The 13,282-nt window shown below is 43.0% G+C and overlaps 1 protein-coding gene across 1 annotated transcript in view; it reads left to right on the plus strand.

Annotated features, from left to right (window-relative positions):
- Positions 1-13,282, plus strand: part of HSPA14 (heat shock protein family A (Hsp70) member 14) — a 45,157-nt gene that overhangs the window by 17,642 nt on the left and 14,233 nt on the right. The window contains exon 10 of the mRNA XM_039239986.1: positions 4,479-4,581. Within this exon, the coding sequence (XP_039095917.1) occupies positions 4,479-4,581 (103 nt within the window). The remainder of the gene's footprint in view (positions 1-4,478; positions 4,582-13,282) is intronic.

Below are 13,282 nucleotides of genomic sequence, written 5' to 3' on the forward strand. Positions count from 1 at the left end.
TGGAGGAGCTGAGCCCAACTAAGGCCTTGAGAAAGAGACAGTCTGCATAGAATTACTGGGGCACAGAGCAGCTGGAGTCCTTCCGTTGGGGGGGGGGCGCGCGTGTACTGCCGGGGAGAGACAACGCACTTGCACCAAGAGGTGAAGGGGCTGCATCGGCCTTGTAAGCAGGGGCCTGGCCTGGCCTTTCCTAGCACCCCCCGAGTGTGTTGCGGGGGGGTTGCCGCTGCCTGACCGGTGTCTGGGTGAAGGCCGACCCTAACTAGAGTTCCGGATGGAGAGGCCAGGATGCAGCCAGCCGGGCCCTGAATGCCTGCTGCAGGGCCAGGGCTCCGCTGGGTGGTGATAAAGAGCTTCCTAAGAGCGGGGAGCAGGAGGCGCCATGGTCTCGTGTCCTGGAAGGGCGGCCCTGGCAGGGGTGTGGGGGGAAGGGGGCAGTGGGAAGCAGGCTGACGTTTCAGGTGTCAGTGTGACCAGGGCCTGGAGCAAGACCTTAGGGGTGTAAGGGAGCCCGTGCAGGGCAACTTCGTGACTGTGAGGGCGGGAGCATGGGTCCTGAGAATAGGATGGCAGACGTGATATGGGAAAGGCGGCGGGAGGTGGGACAGCGGAGTTGGCGCTACTGGAAAGGTGTCCTCTCTCTTTTCTCCTGCCCAGCCTCTTCATCAGAGGCACCCACTTAAGAAAAATTGTTTAAATGACAACTTTATTAAAATATTCAAATGCTATAAAAGTGTATAGTTCGGTGTGTGGGTTTTTGTATATTCACAGAATTATGAAATACTGCCAACCAGTATCTGTTTTTGGTTCTGCTTCTAGAACATTTTCATCCCCCAAAAAAATTCTATACCCATTAGCAGTCACTCTGTTCCCACCACCCTCAACCCCTGGCAGCCACTAACATACTTCATGTATTTGTCTACTCTGACATTTCACATAAAGGCAGTCATATGATAGACGACCTTTCCTGTTTGGTGTCTGTCACTTAGCATGTTTTTAGGATCATTTATCTTGGCAGTATATATCAGTATTTTATTTCTTTATATGACTCGGAGGCAGCCATTTTTAACTTAACTGTTTTTGGTTCCTAAGTTAAAATAACAGATCAAGCAAGTGTAAGATACTGAGGTGTAAAATTATTAATAATGTCTCTGTGCCTCTCCCCAAATTAAAAATATGTGATGAAATGGGGCACCTGGGTGGCTCAGTCGGTTAAGCATCGACTTCGGCTCAGGTCATGATCTCACTGTTTGGGAGTTTGAGCCCCGCATAGGGCTCTGTGCTGACAGCTCAGAGCCTGGAGCCTGCTTCAGATTCTGTGTCTCCTTCTCTCTCTGACCCTCTCTCTCTCACACTCTGTTACTCTCTCTCCCTCAAAAATAAAAACATTAAAAAAATTTTTTTTCTTTTAAATATGTGATGAACTCTCCCACAGTTTCAAAGCTGACTGGTGAAGTGCATCGCAAGTCTGCTGTCCCCACGTGGCAGCATGGCTGTCCCAGGGACCAGAGGGCCTGAACCATGTGGTGCAGAGTGGTGGTTGTCTGGCGTCAGAACTCAGGCATCTATGAAGGTCACCACTGTTACGCTATATAATCATTTTCTGATTCTGTAAAAGAATCAACAGTAAGGCTAGGCTGAAAGATGGGCCCTGCATCAGTTGTTTGGGAACAAAAGTTAGTTGTAATAAAATGTTGTGAAGAAGCCTTAATAACCACTGGGCTGCGCCCTGCTGTTAATTTATGTGAGGGTTCCTGGGAATTATTAGGGTTAATGCTGAGAAGATAAAATGGAGAATTAAAGTAACAACAACAGGGGTGCCTGGGTGGCTCAGTCAGTTAAGCATCCGACTTCGGCTCAGGTCATGATCTCACAGTTCGTGGGTTTGAGCCCTGTGTCAGGTTCTGTGCTCACAGCTAGCTCAGAGCCTGGAGCCTGTTTTGGATTCTTTGTCTCCCTCTCTCTCTGACCCTCCCCTGCTCACGCTGTCTCTCTGTCTCTCTCTCTCAGAAATCAATCAATCAATCAATAAAATAACAACAACAGCATTCCAAATACATTTATAGTTAGGTGTAGTTTTCCCACCTTGGGTTTTTTTGTTTGTCCTTTTGAGATTTTTTAGCCCTCAGTAGGAGAGCTCTTCCGTGTTTACTTAGGAGCCGTAGTTCTTGTCAGACTGAATAACGGTTCCCAGACCCAAAGTAATGACATCAGTTGTGATTGCTTGCGCTGATGTTTCCAGCCACAAAGAGCAGTGTGTACAAAAGGCATCCTAGGTCTTTGAAAGGAAGGCCTAAATGGTTGCTTCCATTTGATGTGGGGCTTGCACGTGTTTCAGTGGTTTTTCCTCTAACTTACTAGTGAACACAGTGGAGCTGCAGCCTGAGTCATATTCACTCCTCGCATCCCCATAGCAGCCAGTGGAGTAAGCAGTGGTCTTTGCCTTATTTTACACGTGAGGAGGCCGAACCAGAGATGTTTCGTTCTTGCCCGAGGCTCCAGGGTAGGAACGCACAGTGTTGGCTACAGACCGGGCATCCAGACCCAGCAAGCTTCACTCCCAGCCTCTGTACTGTCGCTATCACACTCGAGTGAAGATGCATGTCTGTCTTGGTTTCATTGCCTCTGTCATCCCTTGGCAACCTTTTAGGTTTTGGTGGTGTTTCTGATACTTAGTGAACCCAGGCTTAATGTACATAAAATTGTTCTAAATTCCCTCGTCTTTTACATAGCCCAAAATATTGGTTACGAGTGACTATACCTTTACCCAGAGAGGGTCCAAAGGGAGCATGTTGCCCTATCATTTTGCCTAGCATGGTAGTAATGATAATAATAGCTACCAACAGTTCACTACTTAAACCTCCCAACAACTTAATAGGTGACTTGGAAACATCGTAAACATTTCCAGAATTGCAGCATTATTTTTAGGATTCTCCTGACTGTATTTGGTTAAATTTACTCTTCATCTGGCCCTTACGGTTTAGCTTCCTCACCTTCCTGGGCTTTCCTGAAGATTCTAGATCTGTGTGCCCAGTAGCCACCTGTGAGTATTTAAATTTTAATTAATTGGAAATAAATAACAGGAGGCAAAAGGAAGAGCAGTAAAAATTCAGTTCTTCAGTAGCACTAGCCACAGTTCAAGTGCTCAACAGCATGGTGGCTCATAGAAAGTTCTATTAGCACTGCACTAGCTCTTTTAAGAGAGATTTCAAACTATAACCCCAAGGATAGAAAGGTATCAAATTGAACTGAAATCTCTTTGTGAGCAGAGTGTTGTGTATTTTTTTCTCTTTCTACAATTCCTAACTTAGTGCTGAGTTTGTCCAAGTTCTCCGTGTATGTTTGCTTGTTACTGCTTAGCTATTAGGAATTAAATAGAAATTGTAGTTTTTCATTAAGGAAATTTTACCTTTATCACAAAGATTTCAACTGTAAAGTATGTTTCAGTATCTGCAGATAGCACAAATAATAAAAATCAGTCATCTGCGTTTAAGTTCAGTATGAAATTAGGGAGTGCATTTTTCATAAATACAGATTTTTAAAAATTTTTTAACGTTTTTATTTATTTTTGAGAGAGAGAGAGACAGAGCACTAGTGAGGGAGGGGCAGAGAGAGAGGGAGACACAGAATCCGAAGCAGGCTCCAGCCTCTGAGCTGTCAGCACAGAGCCCGACACGGGGCTTGAACTCTTGGACCACGAGATCATGACCTGAGCTGAAGTCAGATGCTTAACCAACTGAGCCACCCAGGCGCCCTAAACATAGATCTTTCTTAAAATTATATACTAGCATTCAAGCTTCTCAGAGCAAGAGAACTAAACTTATGCTCAGCATAGTCTCAGATTATAAAGAAAAAATACTGAGAAGTAATTTTTTAAACTTTTAGCATATAAAAATAGCAAAAACTTCTAAATGATGGTTTGATTTGAATCTGTGGCTTTGTTGGGAATGCCATACACTGAGTATTTGTTTTTAGGTTTTTTGAAAGCTTACAAGTAAGCCATGGGTAAGAATCTTCCAACTGAACTTGACGTTGAGTGTCTTCATACATTTGTAGATGAATAACTCAGATGTTTTCCCCCTGTGGCGTTAGTCTAGTAGGTGTTAAATAATCTTGTTCTGATCATAAACCTGTTCTTTTTTTTTTTTTTTTAAGTTTATGTATTTATTTTGGAAGAGAGAGAACTATGCTTGTGAGGGGGTGGGGAAGGGCAGAGAGCGAGAGACAGAGAAAGAGAGAGAGAGGTAGAGCATCCCAAGCAGGCTCTGCTCGAACCCACGAACCATAAGATCATGACCTGAGTCGAAATCAAGAGTCAAATGCTCAGCCAGCTGAGCCACCCAGGCGCCCCCTATAAACTTGTTCTCAAAACATTACGGTAGGCTTTGGCATTACTCTTCACAAGAAGACTTGTCTTGTTTCATTGTATTAAGCCTTTCTCCTTGCATTTTCCTTTGTGTGTGTGTGTGTGTCTACAGAGCAAGATTTGAACTTCTCTGTTCTCCACTTTTTCATAAGTGTATAGAAGCAATCAGAGAACTCTTAGAACAAAGTGGATTTACAGCAGATGATATCAATAAGGTAATACTTTTATATTTTTCTTATTTATTTTAGGAGTAGTTTCAGACTTAGGATTTAGGAAATGTCCCCTTGGTACTGAGATAATATTTTTGTTAATTTAAATATTTTCTGAGTTTGTGTTAATGAGTAAGGAAAATTGAATCTTTTTTATTACTGACTCCATTGGTAAATATTTACCAGTTTCCTAGCATAAAAGAATAGTTTCTTTCCACCATGTGTGTGTGTGTGTGTGTGTGTGTGTGTGTGTATATATATATTTTTTTTTTATTTTTTAATGTTTATTTTTGAGAGTGGGGAGGGGCAGATAGAGACACAGAAGATCCGAAGCAGGCTCTATACTAAGAGTGCGGAGCCCCATGTAGACTCGGACCTACGAACTGTCAGATTATGACCCACGCCGAAGTCAGACACTTAACTGACCGAGCCACCCAGGCGCCCCTACAGAATATTTTTTAATAAGTAAGCAAAAGCTGACAGGTATTTAGATGTTTACTATGTGCCACGCAGTGTTTCTAAGTATTTTACATGGATTAACTCATTCAGTCCTCACCAGCAACTCCATGAGGCAGGTGCTTTTATTTATCCCCATATTTTAAGTGAACACACTGAGGTACAGAGCGATGAATAACTTTCTGGCGATCATGTAGTTAGCCATTGAGCCAAGATTTACCACCGTGTAGTTCCCAAGTCTGCTCTTAAGCAATACACCATACCACTTCTCTCTGCTCATGTAAGAAAGTATTTTGAGACTTTCAAAAATATTCAGATCGTTAATATTTTCCTTTCCCCCCAAGATTATTTCTACTCCTTTAAAAAAGTACTCATTGGGGCACCTGGGTGGTTCAGTCAGTTAAGCGTCCAGCTTCGGCTCAGGGCATGATCTCGCAGTTTGTGGGTTCGAACGCCGTGTCAGGCTCTGTGCTGACAGCTAGCTCAGGGCCTGGAGCCTGTTTTGGATGCTGTATCTCCCTTTCTGTCTGACCCTCGCCTGCTCACTCTGTCTCTCTCTCTCAAAAATAAATAAAACATTTTAAAAAAATTAAAAATAAATTAAAAAATATACAAAAAAATGTAGGGAATACCAAAAGGCAACCACTGTTGTATTTTTGGAACATTCCTAACTATCCAATCTGAATGTACAATTTTGAATTTTATTTTCCTTATATACTGTTATGACCAATTCCTTTCCCCATATTACTGTAGAGTATTCATAAAAACAATTTTAAATAGATTCTTAATATGCTAGGAAGGGAAAGCACCACAGATTATTTCATTGTTCTGTTGTGGACACTAGGGTGGGTTTCCCCCTCTCCTACACAGTGATGCCCGCCTTTGGACGTCGGCTTTTACCGTATTTGGGGTGCCTTCCCATTGTAAAATTATTGGGCTGAAGAGTATAAATAGTGTAAGACTACTTTTACTTTCAATTAACTTCTAACAGAGTAGCATTATATGTTAACTAACTTAGATTTAAATTTTAATGGGAAGAGTCACATTAGCTAATACTCATTATCAGCAGTACCTAAAGATAGGCATTTTACCTCGCTGGCTCTGAGTCTTATCATTTAAAGATAAAGAATTGTTGAAGAAAGAGAGTCTTAATTTAATATTTTATTGATACTAGAGGATTTTTTCTTAAATGTTTAGTTTTGTGTTTCCTTCTGTGTAAATACTTCATATTTCTTACGTATTTATTTTAATCTTTGCGGTTTTTTAAAAAATTGGTTTCTACAAATGCTTTACATAATTAGAATATTAACTAATATCCTACAGTCTTCTTTAGAGTTGTTGTGAGGATCAAGTGAAATGTCACGTATAGCATAAGTGATCAATTAGTGGAAGTTTTCTTCCTTCATTTACTGGTCATAGAGCCCTGACGTTTAGATCCCACCGTATCACAGATGGTACAGTTCTCATTTGCTTGAATTCAGATCAGATACATTCCTTGGATAAAGAATGCTGTTAACAGATATTTCTAAAGTCCAAGCTTTTGAGAACTTCAACACGGAGTTGTCTCTAGTTTGTTGACCTTCTTACAACCCCCAGCTGAAGGTGTGCAGCTGAAGGTGGCTGCAGGTATGTTTTCTAAAATGTGCTTGGCATTCTGTGACCCCGGGCTGAAGGGGCAGCTCTCGGGGATGTCATTTCTCATGGCCAGGGGAAGAGAGCTTGCGAGAACACACACGGCTTTTAAAAAGCTTCTGTTGGGACGCGGTGCGCTTCGCTGGACTCCCCAGTCCGATGGCCACAGCTGGACACGTGACTGGGCCTGACCGCGGGGCGGGGGACCCACGCCCCCTGTGGAGAGGGTTGCACAGTCAGGGCAGTGGCAGCAGCGGGCGGGGAGGGAGAAGGGAATGACTGGACGTGTACCTGCCCCAAAACATTGAATCCTCACAGCCGGGCCGCGAGGTAGGCATCATGAGCTCTGCTTTCAGAGGAGGAAACAGTGGTTTCCAAAAAGGTTAAGCCGGTCACTGGTGGGGCCGGGGCTGGAGTCAGGGCTGGTGGTTTGCCTCTGTCACCGTCACCGCGCTCTTCCTTCCCTCCTGGTTGTGCCCCTCCTTTCTCGTCCTCGCGTCTGCAAGTCAGCTCCCAGCAGGACTTGTTTCTGTCCCAGGGCTCTTCTGGCCTCTTGCTTGCGCAGGACATGCCTGGTTTCCGGCCTGGCCTTTAGTGTGCACACGTCCCCCTGCTTTCATGCCCTCTCTTGCCGGCCCTACCCACACCTGGTCCAAGCCCTCTCTCTGGGGGGGGGGGGGGGGGGGTTGGGGAGTCACTGTGTGTCCTCCCGCTCTCACGCCTACCTGCCCTTCACCCTCACCTCCTGTGGTGCTTGCCCGAGTCCTGAGCCACTTAGGGATTCTGAGCATCAAACGTCCGTGCTTTCTTTGTGGTTTTCCCAAACTTCATATAAGACAATCACCTCTTTTTTCCAGCTTCCAGAATTTGTTGAAATCCCAAACTCAAGATCTCGCTCCTTTATTTTGCCATTGTACACTTACGTCTTAGATTTCTTTGTGGTCAGTTTTGAGGGCTTACGAGAGAGGACTTAGATTGATAGACTAATCCTTCCACTTTAACCAAGCTCCCACATTCTACAGCTGCAACTTTAACAGCTACGTGACATTTTATTGTATTGACATACTTTAATGTATAAAACCAATTCTTTATTTTGTACGTAGGTTACTTTGGTTTTATAAACAGCATTCTTTGTGGTTCTGGGAGCATCCTTAATTCCTGTAGAATAAAATTTGGGAGTAAATCCCAAAGTTTAAAACTTTTAATATTTGTTACCAAATTGCTTACCAGAAAACAATGTACTTTCTTTTTAGTAGGTATAAACCTTCATTATTAATATTGCAACTTTTAAAAACTCTGTTTATTCATACTATGTTGAGAACTTCAGAGTTATTTTTTAGCTTCTTATGTAAAATCTCACCATGATATTGTTAGTTTCATTAAGTCTCTAAAATAATTTGGGATGTAACTTCACGGTATTTTGTTTTCCTGACCACGAAGTTGATATCTTCCTCTATTCAGATCTTCTTAAATTTTACATTTCTCTTAATATTATATTAAATTATCACTATGTGGGCTGTGGAATTTATGGTTTTTGTGCACAAGAGGTCTTTTATACTTTTCTAATTTGTTTTTGCTATAAATGGAATATTTACTGGATTTTCCTTATTTATCTTATATTTTGCCATGACATGAACTCTTGGTATTAATGTTTTCATAGCATCTTCTAAATTTCCTTGGCATACACTTAAATTCATTTCCTAATTGATCCCCAACTAATTATTGAGCACACCTATTCTGTGCAAGCAGATTTTAGGCACTTAAGGCACAGCAATAAATATAACAAAGTCTTTGCCTTCACAGAACTTAACATGGTAGTAGGGATATTCTGGTAATACGAAAAGGAACATATAAAGAAAATAATGCCCAGGGGCGCCTAGGTGGCTCTGTCAGCTGAGCGTCTAACTACAGTTCAGATAATGATCTTACGGTTTGTGGGTTCGAGCCCTGCATTGGACTTTGTGCTGACAGCTCAGGGTCTGGAGCCTGCTTCAGATTCTGTATCTCCCTCTCTCTGCTCCTGCCCTGCTTGTGCTCTCTCAAAAGTGAATAAAGGTTAAAAAAAATTTTCTTTTAAAGAAAAGAGTGCCCAGTTAGGATAACTGCTATGAAGAAAAATAAAGCAGGATAAGGGCATAGCTAGTGGCAAAGGTGATTTTTCAGGTAAGAGCCCCATTTAAGGAGGTGGCTTTTTTTTTTAATGTTTATTTAGTTTTGAGTGGGGGAGGGAGGGACAGAGAGGGAAGGAGACCCAGAATCCGAAGCAGGCTCCAAGCTCTAAGCTGTCAGCACAGAACCTGACGCGGGGCTCAAACTCATGAGCTGTGAGATCATGACCTGAGCCCAGGTTAGACGCTTAACCGACTGAGCCACCCACGCGCCCCCTAAGGAGGTAGCTTTTTTTTTTTTTTTTTAACGTTTATTCATTTTTGAGAGACAGAGAGAGACAAAGTGCAAGTGGAGGAAGGGCAGAGAGAGCAGAAGACACAGAATCCGAAACAGGCTCCAGGCTCTGAGCTATCGGCACAGAGCCCGATGCGGGGCTCGAACCCATGAACCGTGAGATCATGACCTGAGCCGAAGTCAGATGTTTAACCAACTGAGCCACCCAGGCGCCCCAGAGGTGGCTTTTGATGAGAGATCTGCTGAGGTAGAGAAACCAGTTTTATGCACATCTGCCAGTTTTCCAGGCAGAGGGAACAGCGAGGTGGGAGCAAGCTTGATTTTAAACGCCAGCAGTGAGGGTAATGAGTGGAACTGAGTGAACCAAGTGGTAAGGGAGATAGGGACCAGGATCAGATCACAGTTTGGATGCCTCTGGCTTCAGCGTGAAGAGTACATGTGGTTGGACATACGAATCTGGATCTTAGGAGAGAGTTCTGACCTGGAGACCTATTTGTCAGTGCCTCTGTGTGCTTAGAGCCATGACTGGATGAAATGACCTACAAAATAGAGCCCCAACAGAGAAGACACCTCAGGACAGGGTCCAGGGGCTCTGGACATTTACAAGCCTAACGGGGATCTCATGCAGGGGCTTTAGGACTAGCCAGTGAGGAAACATGAGACCCAGGAGACAAGTAAAACTGTCTGGGTAAGAGAGGGAAACCTCAACTGCCCTGTGCTGCTGGAGGCCAGCGGTAAGGCCCGAGGCTTGACCACTGACTGGGCTTGGCAATGTGTAGGTGATTGGAGAGAAGCACGTTACTGGCGTGAATTTAATGCAGAATAGAAGGTGAGATCATGGATAGTCGAGTACAGAAAACTCTCTGGAGAAGTTTTGCTATAAGGGCAGCAGGAAAATGGGTGGTAGCTGGGGTAGGCTGAGTTCTGGGCAAGGATTATACATGAGTGGTGATACTTTTCTCTTACAAATATGTATGCCTCACTTTTTTTTTTAATCAATTTGAGAGAGAGAGAGAGAGCATGTGCAAGTGGGGAAGGGGCAGAGGTAAGGAAAGAGAGAGAAAAAACCTTAAGCAGGCTTCACACTCAGCGCCGAGCCCAATGTAGGGCTTGATTCCATGACCCTGGGATCATGACCTGAGCCCAAAGAAAGCCAAGCACTCAACAGGCTGAGCCACCCAGGTGCCCCCTCCTTTTTTTTTTTTTTTTTTTTTAATTTGGTTGCCTTGGTCAGAACTTCCTTCTTTTGTTCTCTTTTTAGTAGGGTCTTTTAACCAAAAAAAAAAAAAAAAAAATGATAATTGGTAATTGGGTTGAAATAGATCTCTTTCTAATATCAAGCATTTCTCTTCCTATTTTTAAAGGGGTTTTAATATGAAATAGGTGGTGAGTCCTTACAAATGTATTTTTGGACACCTGCAAAGCGGTCTTATAGTTTCCTTTACATTTGTAAAGCTGTGTGATAAATTATTGACAATTTCCTAATGTAGAACCGTCATTGTATCCCTGGGATAGACCTCATTTGATTATGAAGAATTATTCTTTTAATATATTACTTTTCTGTGATAATGTATTTATTGTTTTCACCTTATTTATGTGAAGGTAGCCGAAAGGATTAGATGATGCTTCTCTATTTTAACCACTTGTCTGAACAAAGCAGCCCCTATTGACATCACATACTGGTGAGGGGATTGGTCCTGCTTTTTGGCTTTATTGTTCTTTTTTTTTTTTAATGTTTTATTTATTTCTGGGAGAGAGAGAGAGAGAGAGACAGCGTGAGCAGGGGAGGGTCAGAGAGAGAGGGAGTCACAGACTGAAACAGGCTCCAGGCTCTGAGCTGGCAGTCAGCACAGAGCCCGACACGGGGCTCGAACCCACGAACCGCGAGATCATGACCCAAGCGAGAGTCGGACGCTTAACCGACTAAGCCACCCAGGCGCCCCATTGGCTTTATTGTTCTAAAGCAGTGAGCTACTTGCCTCTAGCTCATTCTCTCATCCCTGTATGATGCATTGTTCGTGGCTTCTCCTGGACCATTGCTTATCGGTAGGGCCCCAAGGCTTCTATTTAGGGGATAGTCAGAGGCATATGGGGGAGTCTCAAGCATTGTCCAAATAGGAAGCATATTGTAAGCTGGAGGCTCAGCTCGGTCCTTCTCTCATCTTTCCTGTCTCTGCCTTCCTTCCTTCTGTCTGCACAGCATGACCTGCTCTGCTCCTTCCTCAATGGGCAACCTTGTCTAAGGAGTCACCTTTATAAGCAGAGGCGACTTCTCTCTGTCTCTTAAAAACAAAACAAAGAAGCAAACAAAAACCTCCTGAGAAGAGGGTGCCTGGGGGGCTCAGTCGGTTAAGCGCCTGACTCTTGATTTCAGCTCAGGTCATGACCTCATAGTTTATGAGTTCAAGCCCTGCATAGGGCTCTGTGCTGGGGGCGGAGTCTGCTCAAGATTCCCTCTTTCCCTCTTCCTTTGCTGCTCTCTGTTCATGTTCTCCCTTTCTCTCTTTCTCCCTCTCAAAAAAATGGAAGAAAAAAAACAATACTCCTGAAAGATGCTCAATACGGCCATATGGGAATATGATTTTAGGTGGTCACTTTCATATCCTGGAAATTTAATCCTTGTGGCTCAAGTGCTTGAACTTACTTAGAATGACACAATACCACACTATATCTGATTCATTTACTCAGAATAATACCTTCTAAGCCAAAACTTCCAGCACTTTAGCTCCCTTTTATGCCAAAGTAATATAATCATACACAGTGTTCTTCAGGAACGAGGCTAATATTACCTTCCTTTCCTTCGTAGCCCGAGGCACTGTGTGGGAGAGGTGACACGCTCAAGCAGCTGTAGGGGCCAGGCGTGACAGTGAGTCAAGGGGTCAGGTGTAAGAAAACACAACTGCCAGAAATGATCAATCTGAACTCACTAGAAAAATATAAATATCTGATAGGGTTACATTTTAAATTCCAACTTGAAAAAAAATAGCAAATTGACAAATAGAAATATTTAATAATTAATACTTCTTTCACAACAAATTTCTCCGGATTTGGAACCTGAAACCCCTTTTCTTCTGTTCCACAATGCCACTGTCAGATCTTACATTTTGAGTTATTTTTTGATAGGGGATTCAGCCTTAAATCCTTTATCTAGAAGTAACATTTCAGTTTTTTCATGTTGATGATGAAAAATACTCACAAAATAGGTTTCTCTAAACAAGGATAGAACCTTTGTACAGTGGTTTTTAACTATATAATTAGCGTAAATACTCCAAAGATCTATGTAGAAATCTAAAATCAACTGTTGAGGCATCTGGGTAGCTCAGTTAGTTAAGCGTCCAACTCTTTTTCTTTTTAGAGAGAGAGCAGGATAGGCAGAGACAAGGAGAGAGAGAGAATCTGCACTTAACAGTGCAGAACCCCATGTGGGGCTCAAACTCACGAACCATGAAATCATGATCTGAGCCAAAACCAAGAGTCGGACACCTAACCGACTGAGCCATCCAGGCGCCCCAAGGGTTTGACTCATGATCTTAGCTCAGATCTTGCCCTCGGGGTCATGAGTTCAAGCTCCACTTTGGGCTCTGTGCGGGGCATGAAGCCTACTGAATGAATGAATGAATGATTAAATCAGTCAATCTTTAACCACATAATGTAGGAATATGATTTTAGGTTGTCACTTTCATATCTGTAAATTAAGTTCAACATAACAAAGTTTGCGAGATCCCTTGCAAAGTGAGTTTTCCAACGTATTCGTTTCTCTAGGAGCCAACAAATTGAATATTTTATAGGGACAGAAGTATTGGTAGTGTTTATGCAGAACATGTCAGTCAGAAAGACAACATTTGATCTATCATACCTGTTGCACCTGTGCAGAGAGTTTTCTCACAGATAGTATGAAAAAAAGTCCATTTCTTTCTATACATAAACTATATGAATATCTTAAGGACGATATATTACCATAGTTAAGCTGCCTGACAGCCACATAGAATAGCAGGTTGACTGTACAATACAGTTCTTCAAAAAAGGAAATACATTCCCCACCATTTTTCTTGAAACACATGATCCTCATGGTCTCTCTTTCATCTTCCTACTACATTGAAAGATGGGTTTAAGTGTGCCTGGGTGGCTTGGTTGGGCATCCGACTTCGGCTCAGGTCATGATCTCACAGCTCATGTGTTCCAGCCCCGCATCGGGCTCTGTGCTGACAGCTCAGAG

Source organism: Hyaena hyaena, unplaced genomic scaffold (genome assembly GCF_003009895.1).
Source record: "Hyaena hyaena isolate Hyena2069 unplaced genomic scaffold, ASM300989v1 scaffold_165, whole genome shotgun sequence".
NCBI lineage: Eukaryota > Metazoa > Chordata > Mammalia > Carnivora > Hyaenidae > Hyaena > Hyaena hyaena.